This window comes from Bufo bufo, chromosome 8 (assembly GCF_905171765.1).
Source record: "Bufo bufo chromosome 8, aBufBuf1.1, whole genome shotgun sequence".
Lineage (NCBI taxonomy): Eukaryota > Metazoa > Chordata > Amphibia > Anura > Bufonidae > Bufo > Bufo bufo.
The window spans coordinates 177121151-177143854 of NC_053396.1; the positions used below are offsets into that span (position 1 = coordinate 177121151).

General features: G+C 46.6%; 2 protein-coding genes across 4 annotated transcripts in view; one reads left to right on the forward strand and one right to left on the reverse strand.

Moving 5' to 3' along the window:
• Positions 1-1294: 1294 nt before the first annotated feature.
• Positions 1295-10665, forward strand: LOC121009354 (zinc transporter 1-like). Its single transcript, XM_040442412.1, has 3 exons — positions 1295-1491; positions 6045-6428; positions 9988-10665. The coding sequence occupies exons 1-3, from the start codon at positions 1434-1436 to the stop codon at positions 10557-10559; spliced, it is 1014 nt and encodes a 337-aa protein (XP_040298346.1). The 5' UTR covers positions 1295-1433; the 3' UTR covers positions 10560-10665.
• Positions 10666-10758: 93 nt separating this feature from the next.
• The window catches only part of RELB (RELB proto-oncogene, NF-kB subunit), a 40613-nt gene continuing 28667 nt past the window's right edge, over positions 10759-22704 (reverse strand). For all 3 annotated transcript variants that reach the window (XM_040442409.1, XM_040442410.1, XM_040442411.1), the window contains 4 exons: positions 21642-21857; positions 20640-20705; positions 20480-20551; positions 10759-11662 (listed from right to left, as the gene is read on the reverse strand). In XM_040442409.1, the coding sequence (XP_040298343.1) occupies positions 11370-11662; positions 20480-20551; positions 20640-20705; positions 21642-21857 (647 nt within the window). In that variant the 3' untranslated portion in view covers positions 10759-11369. The remainder of the gene's footprint in view (positions 11663-20479; positions 20552-20639; positions 20706-21641; positions 21858-22704) is intronic.

Here is a 22704-nt window from a genome sequence, read left to right on the forward strand (position 1 = left end):
ATTTATACATCCATACATTTTGCAGCTCTGCAAATTCCAGAACATGTCTGTAGTGCGGCGCAGAATAGTTCTGTCTATTAAGAGGAGTGAGAATAAGGCCTCATGCACACGACCGTTGTTTTGGTCCGCATCCGAGACGCAGTATTTGCGGCTCGGGTGCGGACCCATTCACTTCAATGGGGCCGCAAAAGATGCGGACAGCACTCCGTGTGCTTTCCGCATCAGTTGCTCCGTTCCGTGGTCCCCAAAAACAATATAACCTGTCCTTTTCTTGTCAGTTTTCCGGACAAAAATAGGCAGTTATATTAATGGCTGTCGGCGCCGTTACGCTTACGGACGCCATCCGCGTTTTGCAGACCGCAAAACACACAACGGTCGTGTGCATGAGGCCTAATACGGAATGCACACGAAAGGTATCTGTATTTTGCGGATCCGTTGTTTGCAACCGAAATATGGTCACGGCTGTGTGCATGATGCCTTAAAGGGCTTGTCTCACTTCAACAAGTGGCATTTATCATGTAGAGAAAGCTAACACAAGGCACTTACTAATGTATTGTGATTGTGCATATTGCCTCCTTTGCTGGCTGGATTTATTTTTTTCATCACATTATACTCTGCTTGTTTCCATGGTTACGACCATCCTGCAATTCAGCAGCGGTGGCCATGCTTGTACACTACAGAAAAAAAAGTGCTGGCCTCCCTGGTGGCCAGGAGCATGGGAGTCCACATAGGCTTGTGCTTTTTCCTATAGTGTGCAAGCACGACCACCACTGTTGAATTAAAGGGTGGTCATAACCCCTGGATACGAGCAGTGTATAACGTGATGGAAAAATGAATCCAGCCAGCAACGGAGACAATATGGAAGATCACAATACATTAGTAAGTGCCTTGTATTAACTTTCTCTATATGATAAATGCCTTTTGCTGAAGTGAGACACTCCCTTTAAATAGATCTTTACGTTGCTATGTTCAGATATACATAGAGTATGAAAAAAACGCTGATGTGTGGAAATCCCTGGACTTCGGACAGCTGAACACTCAAGAATCGCACATGCTGGACATTTATCAGTAATGGAGACACAGATTATGAGACTTTATTGCCAGTGCAGGGTGACACGGTTCATTTTAACTTTTGGCACCCTGCCACTGGATGTTCTTATCTGCCTTCCTCTCCCTATAGCTGTATATAAGTGGCCATTGTAGTCCGGTGTCAGCTGAGCAAGGAGGGATTGGATGGACAGGGAGGGGGGGGGGGGGGAGAGAAAGGGGCTGATAAGAGGGGGCAATACCACAATGGCAGAGAGAGACGGGTGCTGGGAGGGAAGACCCAAGGTGGGAGAAGTGGTGCTGCAGGGAGCAAGGGGTGGAGGAGCCCCGCTGACAGTCTCCAGGGGACCTAACACGAAAGAGGGAGTGTGACCAGCACATGATCCATGGAGGGGGCCGACGCAGACACAAAGAAGAAGCAGAAAGCGGACGAAGGCGAGAAAGGTAAGTGACTGCAAGGGAAGGGGATGGAGAAGGATTCTCCGCAGCCCTGGGAGCCAGCAGTGAATGGGAGAAACGAGGCGAAAACTTCCACCAACGTGACAGCCATGAGAAGCAGGGATCAGCTGCCGCCGTAAAGCCCCCTCTCATCTCCCCTCTTGCTGCAGACTCAGGAATGTGCTTGCCTGTCCTTCCATTCTTTGGACAGAGACCCTAGCAACCAGTTGCTCTCCCGCTGTTCGGAGTACTACTTGTTGCAGCATGCCCTGCAAGTTTCACAAGTGATTAGTGAAGCTCTGCTTTTCGAACCTGTTGCATCCCCTCAAACAGGCATTCGCCAGCCACTGGCAGCGCCGGGAGGGGAGGCTGAGGGCAGCAGTGGAATATATGGGACGGGGCTTGAGACACCGCTACTTACCTGCAATTTACATGGTATCAATGAAATCTGAATGACTGCTTCTATGTCTCAGTGCCACGTTACATATGCATCCAGTCACATATGTTTTGGGTCAAATGCATTCACCCAACTTTCCCAGATTCCCAAAAGGCAAATGTTCCTGGCAGTGCAGTCGTACAACCACCTCCCCTCCCCCTTCTCTGCAGATTTGCCATTTATGACATTGAGACTACGGTCAAGGAAACGTTTTGCAACTTTCTAATATACTTTTGTTTAAATTCCACCTCGCAGTCAAGGTCTCTGTTTGTTTGCTGTAAGTGAACAGGGACATGTTTCTTCACATGTAGAAGCTGAATATCATTTTTTTTTAAACCATAGCAACCAATCGCAGCAGATACTTTTTTTTTGTATTCTGCTCTTGAAAAATGAAAGCTGCTCTGTGATTGGTTGCCATGCGCAACAAGGGCAGTTTCTTTTCCCTTCAACAAATGAGGCCCTGTCTTGGTTGCCTGGAGCAACCAATCACAGAGCAGGTTTAATTTTACATGAGCAGAATACAAAATGAAAGCTGGTCTGTGATTGGTTGCTATGGGCTACAAGAGTGGTTTCTTTTCTCTACAATAGTTTCAATAGATGAGGCCCTGTCTTGGTTGCCTGTAGCAACCAATCAATAGAGCAGGTTTCATTTTACATGAGCAGAATACAAAATGAAAGCTGCTCTGTGATTGGTTGCCATGCGCAACAAGGGCGGTTTCTTTTCCCTACAACAAATGAGGCCCTGTCTTGGTTGCCCGGAGCAACGAATCACAGAGCAGGTTTCATTTTGAATGAGCAGAATACAAAATGAAAGCTGCTCTGTGATTGGTTGCCTTGAGCAAAAAAGGTGGATTCTTTTCCCTTCAACAAATGAGGCCCTGTCTTGGTTGCCTGAAGCAACCAATCAGAGAAGAGGTTTCATTTTAGATGAGCAGAATACAGAATGGAAGCTGAACTGTGATTGGTTGTTATGGGCAACAGAAGTGGTTTCTCTTCAATAGATGAGGCCCTGTCTTGGTTGCCTGTAGCAACCAATTAATAGAGCAGGTTTCATTTTACATGAGCAGAATACTAAATGAAAGCTGCTCTGTGATTGGTTGCCTTGAGCAAAAAAGGCGGATTCTTTTCCCTTCAACAAATGAGGCCCTGTCTTGGTTGCCTGGAGCAACCAATCAGAGAAGAGGTTTCATTTTAGATGAGCAGAATACAGAATGAAAGCTGAACTGTGATTGGTTGTTATGGGCAACAGAAGTGGTTTCTCTTCAATAGATGAGGCCCTGTCTTGGTTGCCTGTAGCAACCAATCATAGAGCAGGTTTCATTTTACATGAGCAGAATACAAAATTAAAGCTGTGAAATGATTGGTTGCTATGGGCAACAAAATGTTTTGTTTTTTCTTTTAGAACATTTTCATAAACCAGCTCACTAGGCCTCATTTATTGAAAACTACCAGGAAGAAATGACTCTTGCCCATAAGAACCAATCACAGAGCTACTTCCATTTTACCAGAACAGTTTAAGAAATGAAAGCTGAATTTTCATTGGTTGCTTTGGGCAACAAGGCCAGTTTTGATAAATAACTTTAACCCCTTCCCAATATCTGCTGTACATGTAGCTGGCGCCTGCCTGCTGTTTTTACACATCAGACTTCCACTGACAGTAACCATGATTGGAGATAACTCTGATCATGGACATTTAACCCACACTTCCCAACTCTCCCGTAGTGTTCCAGAGGTTCTTGGAAAAAAAAGGTTTCCGGAAAAGTTGTCGACTCTCCTCCACAGTGCACGGAGGGCTTTTCTTCAGGAAAGCAGTCCTCAATGAACACTAATTGTATGTGCTGTCCGAATGTGGCTTCATTATAGTCCGCCCTGAGTGGTCATGATGCATCACATTGGCCTATTTCACACAAACATATTTGCAGTCCGTATATGGGCTGGATTTTATGTACCGGAATCCACTGCTAATCTTAATGAATAGAGCTATTCACATGGACGTATCATTTCCGTCAGAATTTTGAAATCCGCAGCATGTCAGAGTTTTGTACGGATTTGTTTCCAAATACGCATATTACAGTCTATGGGAGTGCATCGAAAATGCAGGGAGGAAACAATAGGCAAGTGAATCCTGAAGCAATACTGATGCTATATCATCAGGAATCCGTGCGTATTCCAGAGCCAGAATACTGACGGATTTTAATACACTTGTGTGAAAGAGGCCAAAGGGTGTGCGCCCTAAGTGGAAAGGGAAGGAGTTTTCAAAAAGGGGCATGGCCACACGCGATGGATCCCAGGCCTGACATTATAAGGTTCCTATTAAAGGGGTTCTCCAGGCTTGTACCTAAAATGGGTCTTTCAGCTAAGCTGTGGAGAGAATACCCTTCCGTTGCTCCACCGATCTGATGATTTTACAATCCCGTCTGATGATCACATGACCGCCGGTCTGGCTGCTGACTCTTGCTCCGACGTTCCGAATGGATGCGCTAATATTTCTTTCTGTTCAGCTGCATGAACATTATTCTCTCCACAGGTTAGCTGAAAGACCCATTTTAGGTAAAGGCCTGGAGAACCCCTTTAAAAAGGGGTTGTGCAGAAACTTTAAAGGGGTTGTCCTACGAAAAATATTCTACAGTTTCCAAACCAGCACCTGAATACTTTTGCAATTGGATGTAATTAAAAATGTATTATAGCCACTAAGTTATTCAATGGAACCTATCTGTATAGCGCCACCTGCTGTTTCCTCTTTTTCTAATTTCTCTGTCCTGCTCACTGAATTGGAAGCACATGCTTAGTTTTTTTTCTACTTCCCAAATTTTTTTTTTACTAAAAAGGAGTCATACATATTCCAAGATAGTATCAATAAAAAGCTCGCCCCATAAAAATAAATAAAAAAATTCAGTACATAGCTCCGTAGACAGAAATCTAAAGGTGTGTGTGTCAGAATATGGAGATGCAAAGAATTTTTTTTTCAAAGTTTTTTTTAAAAAACAGTATTAAAACTTGACTGCAAACCGGGGATCTACAAAAACAGAAGTACTGCCTGTGTGCACCCCATATCATGTTGTCGACCCATTGATATCAATGGGTCCCACCTTCCGCAAGATGCGGCCAAAGATAGGACATGGCACGAACCCGGAAACACACAGAAGTGCTTGTCCGCAACATGAGAATCGCAGACCTATTGAAGTCAATGCGTCTGCACAGCGATGCAGGGTGCACACAAGGCAGCGCCTGTGTTTTGCAGATCCGCGGTTGGGATTCCCCAAACGGACATGGTCGTGTGAATGTGTCCTAAATCTGGTATAACTGATCCACAGAATAAAGTCATGTGTCATTTTTATGGCACAAGTGAGTGCTGTAAAAACAAAATCTGGAAAACAATGGTGCAGTTGTTTTTTTTCTCCAGTTCCACCCCGTTAATAATTTTTTTGCAGCTTCCCACTATATCATATGGAATATGAAATGGTGCTACTCGAAAGTACAACCCCTCATACGAATGGGAAAAAAAAAAAACTGAGCAAAAATCACTGTGGCAGGCAGGGGTTAATGGATTTTTCAAAAGAATAAACAGATATAAAAAATCTAAAAATGTCACCTCTAGCCTCCGCTGTCACCTGTACCATGAGGTAGAGCAGACAAGGGTATGATGTGGCCTCATCCTGCAAAGTGCCTGATACATGGATGATGTCAATTCTAATATTACAAGCTCTGTGGCCATAAACATGTACACAGGTCACAAAACTCAGGGGTGACTTATAATGTTCTTTATCATTTATAGTCGTGTACATTATTGCCTATAATACACTCGCCAGCTGCTGCAGAACCTCTTTATGATGAGTAAGAGGGAGAAATATGGCCAACGTTGATTGAGTAATAAGAAAATTCCTTTAAAAGTGATCTGTAACAGTCTTCTGCAGGAAGAGATAAGTGGTGCCTTATGTAGTGCCGCTTATCTCTGTAAATGAACAGGTTTTGACAAGAACAGATGTCCGGTGTGCACATGGCCTTACTAGTTTTTGTTATCGGACTGACCCATTTATAATCTGGTAATATATTTAGGATTCTCTTTTCATGACTGTATTTTTTTTTATTCTTCCTCCCCATGTTTTCACCACTTTCTATGTAGTTGTCACAATGGTGTCACACGCTTTGCTCTTCGCAGTCTCGTTGGCTGTCTTTCTAACGCAGATTATACTTAGCCGGCTGTCCGATTCTCTGCTCACTCTGACTGACTCCGCTCACACGCTCTCGCTCGTCATTGCCCTTTGTCCTAGTCTCATCCTTACCCACGTACCTACCTTACTCCCGTATGCCAAGGCCCGGCTCTCCACTTTCTTCTCGCTACTCTCCCCACTCTTTCTTTCCTCCCTTTGTCTGTCTCTCACCCTAGGGTCACTCGGACATCTCGTGCATCCGCACCACTCTCACCGTCCCGCTCTCGTCTTTGTGGCTGGAGTCCTCGGGCTGCTGTTCAATGTCATTTATATGGCTGCTACTGGAGCGTTTCAAGGTTAGACTGGTTCTGGGGTCTGTTAAATGGGTTGGCAAAGCACAAAACACATTTGGTACATTTGCTTATAGCAGGGAATGTAACATTGGGTTTTGGGAGACTTAATATGATCTCATATGCAGGGCAAATAGATCCCTACTTAATGTAAATAGCCACCCTTGAACATTTTAATCTAATTAGGTCAAACATTCTGTGCTGATTTCCCAAAAATATATCTTTATAGCAGTCAGAGCCTTATCTTTCTGATACCGAGCTGTAAAACTGCCATAAATCTCTGAATCTAGCCACCACTAGAGGGAGCTTTTATGTATTGAACTCAATAATAAGCATCCTGTAGTAGTGACTGCAGGTGGACAGAATTTTATCATTTTTCCTTTACGTCTAAGGGCCAGTTCACACTGGGCTTTTTTGGCGCTGATTTTGGCGTGTTTCCGTCTCAAAAATCGGCTCCAAAAAAAGCCACAGAATCAGCACTTGCTTTTTTGTCATGCTAAAAAAAGAAAAGAAAAAAAAAAGAAGGAAACAGCGTGCCCTATCTTGGGGCAGAATCTGCACTGAATTTCTTATTGAAATGAATGGGAAGTGGCAAAAAAAACACTACATACATGTCTGCACGGATCCACGCCACAAACCACGGTCTGAAGATGCAGTTTTGTATTGACATAAATACCCATTAAAAACACGTAGAAAAAAACGCATTGTGCTCTGAATTTTGTAGGCAGATTTGCAAAATCCAGTGTGACAACATATTAGTGTCTTATTTGGAACTCTGCATCAGGAAAAAAAACTGGGGCTGTGACTGCTATAAAGATACAGTACAGACCAAAAGTTTGGACACACCTTCTCATTCAAAGAGTTTTCTTTATTTTCATGACTAAGAAGGCATCAAAACTATGAATTAACACATGTGGAATTATATATATAACAAACAAGTGTGAAACAACTGAAAATATGTCATATTCTAGGTTCTTCAAAGTAGGCCACCTTTTGCTTTGATTACTGCTTTGCACACTCTTGGCATTCTCTTGATGAGCTTCAAGAGGTAGTCCCCTGAAATGGTTTTCACTTCACAGGTGTGCCCTGTCAGGTTTAATAAGTGGGATTTCTTGCCTTATAAATGGGGTTGGGACCATCAGTTGCGTTGAGGAGAAGACAGGTGGATACACAGCTGATAGTCCTACTGAATAGACTGTTAGAATTTGTATTATGGCAAGAAAAAAGCAGCTAAGTAAAGAAAAACGAGTGGCCATCATTACTTTAAGAAATTAAGGTCAGTCAGTCAGCCGAAAAATTGGGAAAACTTTGAAAGTAAGGGCTATTTGACCATGAAGGAGAGTGATGGGGTGCTGCGCCAGATGACCTGGCCTCCACAGTCACCGGACCTGAACCCAATCGAGATGGTTTGGGGTGAGCTGGACCACAGAGTGAAGGCAAAAGGGCCAACAAGTGCTAAGCATCTCTGGGAACTCCTTCAAGACTGTTGGAAGACCATTTCAGGGGACTACCTCTTGAAGCTCATCAAGAGAATGCCAAGAGTGTGCAAAGCAGTAATCAAAGCAAAAGGTGGCTACTTTGAAGAACCTAGAATATGACATATTTTCAGTTGTTTCACACTTGTTTGTTATGTATATAATTCCACATGTGTTAATTCATAGTTTTGATGCCTTCATAGTCATGAAAATAAAGAAAACTCTTTGAATGAGAAGGTGTGTCCAAATTTTTGGTCTGTACTGTATATTAAAAGGAACACTAAAGAAAATACAAAATAAATAAATAAATAAAAAAAAAAAAAAACGCCCAGCACTTTTTACCTTCTCTGTAGCCTTGGTGCTCCTTGGTCTCATATTACAAATAAAACTGAGGGAATCAGCTATGTTCCCCCTCCTCCTTCGTACTGTCCTGTGTCTGGCTGTAAAACACGTGGCTAGAGCAAGAGCCTCCCTGCCGTGCTCTGTTTGTGGGACAAAACGAAAATTAAAGGGGTTTTCTCATCTCAGACAATGGGGCATATCGCTACAATATGCCCCCATTGTCTGATAGGTGTGGGTCCCACTGCTGGAACCTGCACCTATATCAAGAACGGAGCCCCGAAAGTGGGGGAGGGCGCACTGCGCATGCGCAGCCTCCCTCCATTCATTTCTATGGGGCCACCGAAAATAGCTCGGCCATTTCCATCTGGCCTATAGAAATAAATGGGAGCGGTGGCCGATCATGCGCGGTGCGCTCCTATTTACTTCTAAGGGGAGAGCGCTTGGTGGTGGCCGGACCGGAGTCCTCCAGCCACCACTTTGCGGGGCTCCGTTTAGGAGATAGGTGAGGGTCCCAGAGGTGGGACCGGCGTCTATAAGACATTGTCTGAGATGAGACTACCACTTTAAGCCCTGCACCCTCATCTTGCCAGGGGCCAAAGATGGAAGAGGTCAGCAGATTCACCCCGTGTTTTCTGATGGATTATTTGTGTCAGGGTCATGCAGAAAATCCTGCAGACTGTAAAACACTAAGGGCAACTCTATTTATTTTTTTTATTTTTAAATCAGTAAAGAATGTTGGCCCTAAAAACAGCAAGGCATTAAGGGGGCAGGGGTCAGCAACCTCCGGCACTCCAGCTTTTCTCTAAACTCCCACACAAGTAGAAGGAACATGCTGGGAGTTGTAGTTTCCCAACAGCTGGAGTGCCAAGGGTTGCTGATCCCTGCATTAAGGGTACCAAAGAGACTAGTAAGGCTGAGTTCACACTTCAGTTATTTGATCAGTTATTTCCATCAGTTATTGTGAGCCAAAACCCGTAGGGAAGCCTACTCAGAGATCGGGTATAATGGAAAGATCTGCACCTGTTCTGTGTTTTTGACCTGAACCTGGTTTAGTCTCATTATAACTGATGGAAATAACTGATCAAATAACTGAAGTGTGAACTTGGCCTAAGTGTAATTGTGAAATGGGCAATCTGACTGCGCATACCGGTCATGTTCAAAAGTGCTCACACTTTTAGAATTCATTTTCTTGAGGGGATGTTCAGCTTGTTTGGAGCAATTATACATTGGTGAAAATGTATCATGTGCATTACAGGGGTCCAGTATACTCACACCCCTTAAAATCCCACATGTTCTGCTACGTAGATTTGTTACACCTTGGATTAGGACCACTGGTGGTAAACAAGGTGAACAGACAAGTGGCAAATATAGACATTCAACCTTATTCAGATGTATGGAACGTATTTTTTGGTGCAGAAATTTCACCCTTATAGTCAATGCCTGAGTCGTAAAGCAAAGGCGAGGTTCTGCATCCATCAACTTTTTTTTCAGAAAAGCACAGAAAAGTTTGAGAAAATATGTAAAGCATTTCCAGGGGTGGGTTAGCTATAGGAGGTGTTACCTCTGCACCTGGGCCCTGCGGATTAAGGGAGTACAAAGGCCCCTCTTGCACAGAAACAGACAGTATTATAGAAGGCACATAGTAATAGGTGGCGAGCCCCAGTACACATTCTGCATTATGTACATGTTTTTGTGTTGTCAATCGCTACCATTCATCCATATGACATCTATTTCCTCTTTAACACCAGGTCTGTGTCTACCGGGACTACAGCAACATCAGCCCAGGTGGTATCTGGTCCTGCGCATGCTCTGTTCTCTTGCACCTTCATCACTCCTTCTCGCCAGCAGCTTGCTGCTCCACCTGTTCAGTCACCCAGCCGTGCACTACCTAGACCCCGCTCTCTCCTTGGTCTCTATAGTAATCATCATTGCTTCGGTCTACTCAGACATTGTTCAAAATGGCAGCATTCTTCTCCAAGCTGTTCCTCCATCTGCTAAATTACAGAGCCTAAAGCTGGACCTAGACTCGCTCTGCGGCCATAACGGACATCATGAACTTCACGTATGGGCCCTTGCTCCAGACCACGGTGTGGCCTCTCTCCACGTTCATTGTTCTGACATGGAGGAATACAAGACCATCTTAGGCCAGGCCAAAATTCTATTTAAGAGCCATGGCATAAGAGAGTTGACCATACAACCAGAGTTTGCAAGCCCCGGGATGTGTGCTTTGGCCTGTGGACCTTCTTGTGCCCATCACTCTTGTTGTCGCTCTCCACATACGTTAAGTAACGATTTAGTCTTGGTCAACTCCTGCAATTAAATGTATCGGGATCATGAAGATGAAGTTCTTCGCTAGCTAATGGACGCTTAGGTAACTTATAGAACTTGAAAAGACTAAACCCATAACCAACTATAGGACTACAATATATGCAGCAACCTCCAGGACAATATGTTCATCACTCGTGGCCTTTTCTCTGCTAGGTGACTAACCTCAGACCACACACGTGTAACACAAGATGTTTTTAAAAATATGATCTTTATTAATATCTACATTAAATCTTAGTGCTTTGACTTTGCTGCTTTTTTACATTTTTAATGGCTACTTACCGTATATCACAAACATGATTTCCAATACAAAAACCCTCTTCCCAATATGAAATTTTTTTTATCCACCACCCTAGTGGTGACCACTCTGCAGCCATATTGTTAGATAGCGTGAAGTAACTGTGAATAAAGTGCACCCCCACCGTCCTCCCTGACCACACTCCATTTATAGTCACCTACCATGGACGTCTGCCCCACTAGCCTTTTATAGTGGTTTATACTTGTCAAACCATCTAATTTTTTTTACATAGTGGAGGAAATGTAGTGGGGTGTTAATGCTGTTCCTACTCGTCTTGGTTAGCGGATAGGCGATTAAGTTCTACATTTACGTTACGACTCAAAAAAATATTATTCTAAGTCCAATGTGGTGTCGTTCAGTGATCTTCTCTCCATTTAGGATGTGTCCACAACAACAACAAACGTTTGTAAGGTGCTTTTCTCACCATGGAGTCAAAAGCGCGGTGTCAGATGGGATCCCATTGGGTTCTCAAAGTGAAGTGCAGGATAATGAAATCCATTCATGAGGTCAGCAACCACCCATTCTTGAGTCTTCTGGGTAGGCACAATCTGACAACTGTCGGCCAGTGAGGGCAAGGCTGAGACCCACCACACTGGCTGTTTCTTCAGCCTCCGTAACAGGCAGAAAGTTCTCAAAGGCCATGTCTTCTGGTAAATCATCAATTTCCCCGGGTATCCATGAAATCAGTGCAGCAAAGTTTTCATCAGTATCTTCAATTTCATGGTGTGTAGGTTCACCGGCGCCCATTTGGTGCATGAGAGGCAAATAATCAAGGCCACAAAATGGTCCAGGGCTGAAATCTTGAAAAATGCACAAAAATCAGGATACAATATAAATAAGAAATATTAAACATATGCTGCAGGTAATATATCCAGTTATACTGGCTTTAACATGCTATCTGTCAATTCAAGAAAAGTATTGTAAGTTATCTCCTGCAGAGTTTAAAGGGGCTCTCTGGGACTTATAGTGGACCTCCAACCACTATGCAGCTGCACAGCTCTGATGTCACCCTCACTCAGGGAAGATCTGGTCATACTCCCTGAGCTCTCCCATAAAAGATTGGGCAGAGCTGTACTGAATCGTCTGCATGATCATATCGAAGGAACACGCAGCGCTTCCCTAGACTGCCAGGAATATTAACATGAAAAACTCTCTCTGCCCTAGACCACCAAGGATTCCTATCCACTTAGCTGCCACAGACCACCAGGTATACTGACATTAACCCCTCAATACCCTAGACCACCAAGAAATCTAACCTTGAACCCCTTCACTGCCCAAGACCACAGTAATATTGCCATTAGGACTTTCACTGCCCTAGATCACAAAGGATGCTAAACACCAACATGTTTACTGTCATAGGCCACCAGCCATAGTTAGCTTACCCAATTCACTGCCCTAGACCACCAGGGATGTAGACAATAACCTTTAAATTCTAGACCAGGTTCTGTATCACTTGGCTTAGAGGCAGCAGTACCCAGGTCCCTAAATGCCCCACTTTCTAGATTATGAAGGCTCCGACTTTGAACTTCTTTGTGTTTTAAGGCTAAAAATTCCTCTTTAATATGTTTCTAGGCCAGGGGCATACAAAGATGAGCCCATGGCAGAGCTTAATATGGGCTCACCAGTGAGATTTCTATCTTTTTGTTATTATTCTTGAAATAATCTTTCAATTAAAGGGCATCTGTCAGCAGATCTGTACCTATCAAACTGGCTGACCTGCTGCATGTGCTCTTGGCAGTTGAAGGCATCTGTGTTGGTCCCATGTTCAAATGTGCGCACATTGCTGAGAAAAATTATGTTTTAATATATGCAAATGAGCCTCTAGGAGCAATAGGGGCATTGCCGTTACACCTAGAGGCCCCGCTCTCTCTGCAACTGCAGCGTCCTCTGCACTTTGACAGGGTCAGACAGGAGTGATAACTTGTACACTGCCTGGCCCTATCAAACAAAGTGCAGAGGGTGCAGCAGTTGCAGAGAGAGCAGAGTCTCTATGTGTAACGGCCATGCCCCCGTTGCCCCTAGAGGTTCATTTGCATTTGCATGTATGAAAAACTAGATTTTTGTACTTACCGTAAAACCCGTTTCTCTTCCGTTCATTGGGGGACACAGGCATTGACCATGGGTATAGCTATTGCCGCTAGGAGGCGAACACTAAGCACACAAAGTGTAAGCTCCTCCCTCTTCAGCTAGATCCCTTCCTGCAGGGACTAGAGACGCGTCAGCAGACGCAAAGGTGTGCACTCTATAAAACTTGGAAAAAGTATGCAAAGACGACCAAGTAGCCGCCTCCACAACTGGAGGGCTGAAGCCCCGTGATGCACCACCCAAGAGGCCCCCAATGCCCGAGCCAAATGAGCAGTAACCCGGAAAGGCGGGGCCCGGTCTTTAACAAGGTACGCTTCCACAATAGCCAAACAAATCCACCGGGAAATGGAAGTCTTTGACGCTGCCAGCCCTCGTCTCGGTCCCTGTGGAATCACGAACAGGGAATCCGTTTGCCGGAAAGATGCAGTCTGGGACAGATAAATCCGAACAGCTCATACCAAACTCAGGGTATGGAGCGCCTGCTCCCGAGGATGAGACTGGCCCGGACAAAATGAAGAGAGAATAATCTCCTCATTTAGATGGAATTCCGACACTACCTTCGGCAGGAAGGACTGCACAGGGCGAAGGACCACCTTATCCTGATGGAGGAAGAGGAAGGGCGACCGACATGACAGAGCCGCAAGTACCGACACTGTACAGATAGGAAGCACAGCGACACCTGCTGCAAAGGCTCAAACGGTGAAGACTGGAGAGCGTTGCGCACTAGATTAAGATCCCAAGGATCAAATGGAGGACGGATGTAATGGTCACGTCCACACACACACAGGGGGAGGGATAGTGACCACTGCACTCCACCCTCACCCCTGGCCCTGCCTACTTGCCTCACGAGTCCTGATGACAGGGGACAACTGGACGACAGTCCCTAACTTAGGATACGTGCAGGGAAGACAGACAAGACAAAATACGGAACATGAACGGACCGGGTCAGAACCAAGAGAGCTACGCAGTACAAAGGGTTAAGAATGGTCAGGAGAAGCCGGGGTCAAATACCAGGAGAGCAGAGAAGTACAAGAGGAGTCCTAAGAGAGTAGTCAGGTGGGAGCCGAGGTCACAATGCCAGGACGGATGCGCAGTACAGGAGGAGCAGGCAAAGGATAGTCAGGGAACGGAATCAGGTGAGTATTCAGTAGTCCAACAAATAGCCAGGAACCTAGAAATTAACAGGTAACCTGTGACTAGCAGGCTGCCTGTATTTATAGTGGGGAGTGAGGGTCATGTGACGTGGCCAGCGTCACATGACCGACAGACCAACCAGTTGAGCACCGAGTGATCAGCTCGGCGCTCAAGGCAGACTTAGGAGCAGGGAGCCACCCAGCTAGTAAAGCCGCCCTGGGAATGGGGTCAAACACAGATCCTCATTCCCAAAGCTAAGCATCAGGTCTGGGGGTCTGCGGGACCGAGTGCACCTTCGGAACCCCGTTACAACGGAAAGGGGGTGCAGCATGCGCCACCCCCTGCAGAAAAGTCCGAACTGCCAAAAGGGAAGCTAAATTCCACTGAAAAAGAATGGAGAGAGCCGACACTTGACCTTTGAGGGAGCTGAGAGCCAGCCCCAAGTCCATGCCCGACTGCAGGAAAGCCAAAAGTCGCGGCAAAGAAAAACGAACGGGAGACAGTTGTGGCTGCTCGCACCAACTAAAGTAGGACTTCCAGGTCTGGTGGTAGATTCTGGAAGACGACGGCTTCCTGGCCCAAATCATAGTCTGGACCACCGCATCCGAAAAACCCAGAGTCTTCAGTACGGCGGCTTCAACAGCCATGCCGTTAAATGTAGCGACCCTAAATTCGGGTGGAAGATCGGCCCCTGCGACAGCAGGTCCTCCCGGAGAGGAAGGCGCCAAGGTTAGTCGGCGAGAAGGGCGACTAGGGACATGTGCCACACCCTGCGCGGCCAATCTAGGGCCACGAGAATGACGGGCAGTCCCTCGGACCTGATCTTCCTGAGAAGACGCAGAATGAGAGGAAGAGGCGGGAACACGTAAGGAAACGTTAACCGACTCCATGGCATCAGCACGTCGCATGCCAGGGCCATGGGGTCCCTGGACCACGCGAATAAGTCCTCGACCTTGTTGTTGAACCGTGAGGCCATGAGATCCACATCCGGCCGACCCTACCTCTCGCAGATGGCCTGAAAGACCTGCGGGTGAAGAGCCCACTTGCCGGGATCAAGACGCTCCCGACTGAGGAAGTCTGCGATCCAGTTGTTGACGCCGGGTATGTGAACTGCAGACAGTGCCGGAACATGTTTCTCGGCCCAGCTGAGAATCAGCGCCGTCTCTGCCATGACTGCCGGGCTCCGGGTGCCGCCCTGGTGATTGATGTATGCCACCGCCGTGGAGTTGTCAGACTGAACCCGCACCGGACAACCCCTCAGATGGTCGGCCCAATGTCGCAGAGAGAGCCGAATCACCCTCAACTCCAGAACACTGATTGGAAGGGAGCGCTCCTCGCGTGGCCATAGCGCTTGAACAGAGATATTTTCCAACACTTTCCCCCCAACCCTTGAGGCTTGCGTCCGTTGTTATCGGAGAGACCATCCACCATCTGAGGGCCCGGCGCACTGGGGCAAGTAGACGCATTGGCCAATCCAAGGAGGCTGGGGAGCGATCCCAGCTGGACAGAATGGCTCGCCGAAGCGTTCTGGTATGGAATTGAGCATAGGGAACTGCTTCGAAGGCAGAGACCATGTACCCCAGCGCCCGCATGCAGTGACGAATGGGAACCAGAGCTGGCCGCAACAAGGGGAGAATCTGAAGATGGAGAGCGGATAGTTTTTCCGGAGGCAAGAACACCATGCCCAGATAAGTGAACCGCTGCGATGGATAAAGACAAGACTTCTGCCTGTTCAGGATCCATCCAAAGCGCTCCAGGGTGTCTAGAACAATGCTCAAGCTGTCCGCCGTCCCCTGGAACAAGGGACCCTTCACCAGGATGTCGTCTAAGTAAGGGATCGCCACGATCCCCCTGGCATGGAGCAGGGCCATGAATGCTGCCAGAACCTTCATAAAGACCCTGGGAGCCGTGGCCAGGAAGAACGAGAGGGCTACAAACCGGTAGTGAAATTGACCCACTGTGAACGGGAGAAACCTCTGATGACTGACGCATATGGGCACATGAAGATAAGCGTCCTTGATGTCTATCGAGGACAGGTACTCCCCTGGTTCCATGGACGCAATGACCAACCTCAGTGACTCCATCCGGAATCTGCGGACGCGAAGGAAACGCTTGAGAGCATTGAGGTCCAGAATGGGACGGACCGTCCCGTCTTTATTGGGAATCACAAAGAGATTGGAGTAAAACCCCTGAAAACGGTCTTGCACAGGAACCGGAACAATCACACCTTGCTGCAGCAGCGTGCGAATTGCCAGAAAAAAATGAATCTGCGGCTGAGGGAGAGCCCGGAGGAGACGACCGACAAAAACGGGACGGAGGGGAGGATTTGAAATCCAGCTTGTAGCCCTCTGCAATGACCTCCCTCACCCACGCATTGGAGATGTGAGCAAGCCAAACATGCCGAAACACATGAAGCCAACCGCCCACCCGAACGGAGGGCGCTGGGAGTTGCCCGTCTTGCAGCGGAGTTCTACGGACTGCCTGAAGTTTCCCGCTAAAAAAGTAAAGAAGAAAACAAAAAAATCAGCAGACCTGCAACGCAGGGAGGTCTGCCTCCTACAGACACTAAGCTAAAAACTGATTAGCTTGGTCACTGCAGGAAAGGTATAGCTGAAGAGGAAGGAGCTTACACTTTGTGTGCTTAGTGTTCGCCTACTAGCGCCAACAGCTATACCTATGGTCAAAGCCTGTGTCCCCCAATGAGACGGATGAGAAACATCATTTTTCTCAGCAATGCGGACACATATGAACATGGGACCAACACAGATGCCTTCAGCTGCCAAGTGCACATGTAACAGGTCAGCCAGTGTCATAGGTACAAATCTGCTGACAGATGCCCTATCAAAAAATAAAAATAAACTAAGGGCTCTTTCACACTTGCGTTATTGTCTTCCGGCATAGAGTTCCGTCGTCGGGACTCTATGCCGGAAGAATACTGATCAGGATTATCCTAATGCATTCTGAATGGAGAGTAATCCGTTCAGGATGCATCAGGATGTCTTCAGTTCCGGTACGGAACGTTTTTTGGCCGGAGAAAATACCGCAGCATGCTGCGCTTTTTGCTCCGGCCAAAAATCCTGAAGACTTGCCGCAAGGCCGGATCCGGGATCAATGCCCATTGAAAGGCATTGATCCGGATCCGGCCTTAAGCTAAACGTCGTTTCGGCGCATTGCCGGACCCGACGTTTAGCTTTTTCTGAATAGTTACCATGGCTACCGGGACGCTAAAGTCCTGACAGCCATGGTAAGTGTAGCGGGGAGCAGCATACTTACCGTCCGTGCGGCTCCCCGGGCGCTCCAGAGTGACGTCAGGGCGCCCCAAGCGCATGGATCACGTGATCACATGGATCACGTCATCCATGCGCATGGGGCGCTCTGACGTCATTCTGGAGCGCCCGGGGAGCCGCACGGACTGTAAGTATACTGCTCCCCCGCTCCCCACTACTACTATGGCAACCAGGACTTTAATAGCGTCCTGGGTGCCATAGTAACACTGAAAGCATTTGGAAGACGGTTCCGTCTTCAAATGCTTTCAGTACACTTGCGTTGTTACGGATCCGGCAGGCACCTCCGGCAACGGAAGTGCATGCCGGATCCCAACAACGCAAGTGTGAAAGAGGCCTAAGCCCAATTTCCCAAAGTTCTATGTTGGAAAAAGTGCAATATATGCTGTGAAAAATATGGTGTTCAGAATGAGCGATGTATTTATAACATATTTACACCCGACAAATCCTCTGCTTTACCTCACATAGCATATTATAAAACTGTGTACCTGCAGGAACCACTAGGGGGAGCCACATTTTATCATCTTCCACTCACTCTGTGTGTATTATACATGTATTTTGGTGGTGGTATTTGTCCTCACACAGAGTAAGTACCCTTGTGAGTTAACTATACCAACCACAACTCTGGTTACACTACTTCAATATAAAACATTATATTTTTTTATAGTTATATATTTCTTGACTTCTTTTAGTCCAGCAAACATTGTGCAAACTGAGAAGCTTACGCATTTTGGCCTGCCACACTCATTGGACCAATGCTGGACAACTGACCTTTCTGTGTACTAGTCTTCGAGCACAGTCTGTCAAGAGAAATACAGGACTAAGGCCCCTTTCACACGAGCGAGTTTTCCCCACAGGTGCAATGCGTGATGTGAACGCACAGCACCCGCACTGAATCCGGACCCATTCATTTCAATGGGCCTGTGTACATGAGCGTTTTTTGTTGCGTGAAAAACGCAGCATGTTCTATATTCTGCGTTTTTCACGCAGCCCTGGCCCCAAAAAAGTGAATGGGGCTTCAGTGAAAAAACGCATTGCATCCGGAAGCAAGTGCGGATGTGATGCGTTCTTCACTGATGGTTGCTAGGAGATGTTTGTTTGTAAACCACCAGTTTTTTTTATCACGCGCATGAAAAACGCATCAAGACGCATTGCACTCGCACGGAAAAAACTGAACGCGGGCAAGTTTTTCCGCGCGGGCGCAATGTATGAGGTGAACGCATTGCACCCGCACTGAATCCAGAACCATTCACTTCAATGGGGCTGTGCACATGAGCGGTGGTTTTCACGCATCACTTGTGCGTTGCGTGAGAATCGCAGCATGCTCTATATTGTGCGTTTTTCACGCAACGCAGGCCCCATAGTAATGAATGGGGCTGCGTGGAAATCGCAAGCATCCGCGGATGCGGTGCGATTTTTACGCATGGTTGCTAGGGATGAGCAACCCCATTAAAGTCTAATCACTGTATTATTTTCCCTTTTAACATAGTTATAAGGGAAAATAATAGCATTCTTAATACAGAATGCTTAGTAAAATGTGCCTTGAGGGGTTAAAAATAAAATAAAAAATTAACTCACCTCATCCACTTGATCGCGCAGCCGGCATCGTCTTCTTTCTTCTTCTTTCAGGACCTGCAAAAGGACCTTTGATGACGTAATCGCGCTCACCACTTCATCAAAGGTCCTTTTGCAGGTCCTGAAAGAAGAAGAAAGAAGACGACGCCGGCTGGGCGATCAAGAGGATGAGGTGAGTTCATTATTTTTTTTAACCCCCTAAAGCCACATTTTTGTAAGCATTCTGTATTAGGAATGCTATTATTTTCCTTTATAACCATGTTATAAGGGAAAATAATAAAATTAATAGAACACAAAACCCAAACTTCAGTGAAGAAGTCCGGGTTCGGGTCTAGGTACCACATTCAGTTTTTTCTCACGCGCGTGCAAAACGCATTGCACTCGCGTGGAAAAAACTGAACATCGGAAACGCAATCGCAGTCAAAACTGACTGCAATTGCGTGCCTACGCGCGCGGGTTTCCCGCAAGGCAAGCGCGACGCATCAGCAGCAAATAATCCGGGACGCCCGTGTGAAAGAGGCCTAACGCAAGAGCTTACAATCTAATTCTCACACTTGTGGATAAAAAAAATATATGGGTCCAATGCGTTGACCTATATTGCACTCCATGTGCAAATACATCCTGGTGGAAATACGGGTGTGAACAACGAATAAGCCTTTAGAACAAAATAACTACATTTACTCAACCCTCAACTGCAGTGTCACATCCCGAGGACCTGTTCTGCCCTACATTACACAGACGGCCCACGGATGCTAGCGGGCACTGTGTAATAATTCATTTTCCCTGTGGTGGCGCTCCAGGTTCCGCCCACAGATGATCGCTGGGGGTCCCAGGAGGAGGACTCTTCTTACAAATAAGGATTGTGCAAAGTGAAAAACAATATCATGTGCCAATCCCCAATGTAGGTGGAACTGCTTAAATCAGGCCTCGAAAATGTCCTGTATCTAACAAGAGATTCACAGATTGGGTTCTGTCCCCCCCAACACCAATATTTTTGGACTCTGTAAACACCAGAGGTATTTTTAGTTATGCTGCCCTCTGCTGGTAGCTGTGAGTATAACCCCTTCAGTGCTTTTTAAAGTATTGTTCACTCTCAGCTCAAGAGTATGAGAATGGCCCATAATTAGACAAGATCTGTCTGACCGCGGAGCTTTCCTGTAACTAGTATTAAAAAACATGCTGCCCATACATTGCAGAACATTTTTGGGCCCTGGGTTGAGAACCAGAGCAGTAGTAGAAGTACCGGACCCTTGCTGTGCTGATGGTGACCATGGCATAGTGCTCGTCTAGGACAGGGATGCCCCACCTGCTGCAAAACTACAACTCCCAGCATGCCTGGACAGCATACAGCTATTAGGGCATGCTGGGAGTTGTAGTTTTGCAACAGCTGGAGAGCCGAAGGTTGAGCATCCCTGGTCTGGGACATCTCTCCTGAATCATTGACCTTAGTGAGCCTTGTCACCGCATAAGAAGCATTATATTGCACGAAGGACATCAGTACGTTGAGCGTGTCTATATGGCGGTACATAAGGACTGTACCTGAAATGGTGTTGCAGTGTTCCCGGAAGTCAGGTATGGCTTTCTTCCTTTTACTTTCAATCCCGTGCGGATCTGCAAAAAAAAAAAGAAAAATTCAGACAATATCGTCACTCTCCGTGCAGTTCAAAACTTTGATCTTGCAAAGGATCATGGTACTTACCCAGGCCATTAAGATCTTCAAAGGGAGAAGAGAGACAGGGCCGCCTCTTGCGTAATCCAAAGGAATCTGTGGGAAAAGATTACCAAGACTATGGGAAGATGCATAAGACTGGTAGAAGTCTGTGACCTGCGCGGGAGCAGCATGTGACAGAGATCAGCCCTGGGGCTACTGACTGGCCAGCGCCGGTGGTGTGCATGTACATGGGATGTCACGCTACCGGTCCAGAGGAGACAGTAACTCATGGCTGGATCCAGAGCATTCATACCATGGGAGATTTTTATATTTTTTTTTACTTTGGCACCATCCTCAGCCTATTAACCACTTTAAAACATAACATTCTGGTTGCCTGCAGTTGCCACTAGAGGGAGCCGTCTGCATACTGTTTACACGCTAAACCCAATATTAAAGGGGTTGTGTCCGACACTGGTGGCATATCGCTAGGATATGCCACCAATGTCAGATAGATGCGGGTCTCACCTCTGGAGCCCGCACCCATCTCCAGAACAGGATGCTGAAAATGAATGGAGAGCAGTCGCACATGGCACATGCATGGCCGCCTTCCAATCATTTATAGGGAAAAGCTAAAAATAGCCAAGCGTGCTCGTTTGGCTATTTTTGTAACTCCCATAGGATTAATGAAGAGCATGCCGGGCATGCGTTCTGGAGATAGGCGCAGGTCCCAGAGGCAGGACCCGCACCTATCCAACTTTAACGCCAAATCCTAGTGATATGCCATCAAAGTCTGAGATGACACAATAGTATGCAGTGAGATTCAAAGCTCCCTCTCCTGTTGTCTGCTGTATACTGTGTATGCACTGAACTTAGTGGTGTATGCAGTAGGCTCCTAAGCCCCCTCTAGTGGTGACTGCTGCATACTGTTTATACACTTAGAGAGGACCTGTCACCGCTCCTGACATGCCTGTTTTAATAGCTACATGTATTCCCCATGTAATAACAATTCTGGATCTCTGATGACCAGATATCCTTTTGGCATGCGCTTACCGCTGCTACGCGGCATGTATGTGAAGATCATCCCCTCGCTGCGGATCCCGTCTGTGATCCTCTGGAGACACACTTGGACAGGAGCTGGGTCTCTTATCTGCAGATCATGGTAAGGAGGCGTCTTCAGGACGATGGCGATCTGTCTGTGTACATCAGCCTGCGAGAAATCGGCACGTGCTTCCCATTTACCGTCCAAGAACATAACCTGGATGTCCTCTAAGTGAAGAAAGGAGGCAACTGTCAACTGAACATACAAGGCTTAATGGCTATGAACACCTACGGGGCATTTTTTTAAAAGTATGATTGCATTTTACTCATTTTGGGCTAAAAATCATGTTTTCAATTGGTCTTTATTAAAAAGGTTTGTCGTTTCTGAGAGACAGGTGTTAAAAATCAGTCTGTCTGCAAACTATCACTTTCTGTTTTCTTTGATCCCTCGTCAGCTGAGGGATCATGTGTAGCAAAATAAGTGTCTTCCCAGGATATGTAGCTGCGGAGGCAGTACACCTGGGTACCGCTCAGGGAGTAAAGTATATGAAACGAAGGGGAGCAGTAACAATTTAAAATATAACTTTTAATGTGTCTGTTCTCCCAGGAGGGAGTAAAAGACCCCTTACAAACAAAAATACAAAAAAAGACAGACAATGCCCCTGGAGAAAAGTGCCAAGTGTATATGGTTAGGCACACGTCCAGGTGCCGTCCTCCCTAGGCCTGTGATAAACAACACGAGGGCCCAAGATGGAGGACGCATGTGATTCCTAGTGTCTAGGGTAAGACGGTAGGAAGTCAGGTAATTCAGAAATGGAAAGGTCTTACCAGATCTAAAGGAGGCCTCACTTGGATAACCGCGTGTAGTGGGTTACTGCAGGAGGAGGTCACATGGAGCAGGTAGGTACTCCATCAGATGGATGCAGACATCCGAGGTGTCCAGACGGCCAGGTACTAGAGTAGCCTCTGTAAGAAACTAACCCTAGTGCCTCCCTACTTGACCTATCCTGGCCCTGGTGACCTAACACGGGGTCCGTGCCCCGCAAGGGGTGGCCCCGTCTATAACCCGAGGGGA

Bases quoted from the DNA above. Each gene is read 5' to 3' on its own strand.
- LOC121009354 (XM_040442412.1), top strand. From the start codon at position 1,434: ATGGAGGGGGCCGACGCAGACACAAAGAAGAAGCAGAAAGCGGACGAA. The intron at 1,492-6,044 runs GTAAGTGACTGC...CTTTCTATGTAG, and splicing joins AGCGGACGAAGGCGAGAAAG to TTGTCACAATGGTGTCACAC. The intron at 6,429-9,987 runs GTTAGACTGGTT...CTTTAACACCAG, and splicing joins TGCTACTGGAGCGTTTCAAG to GTCTGTGTCTACCGGGACTA.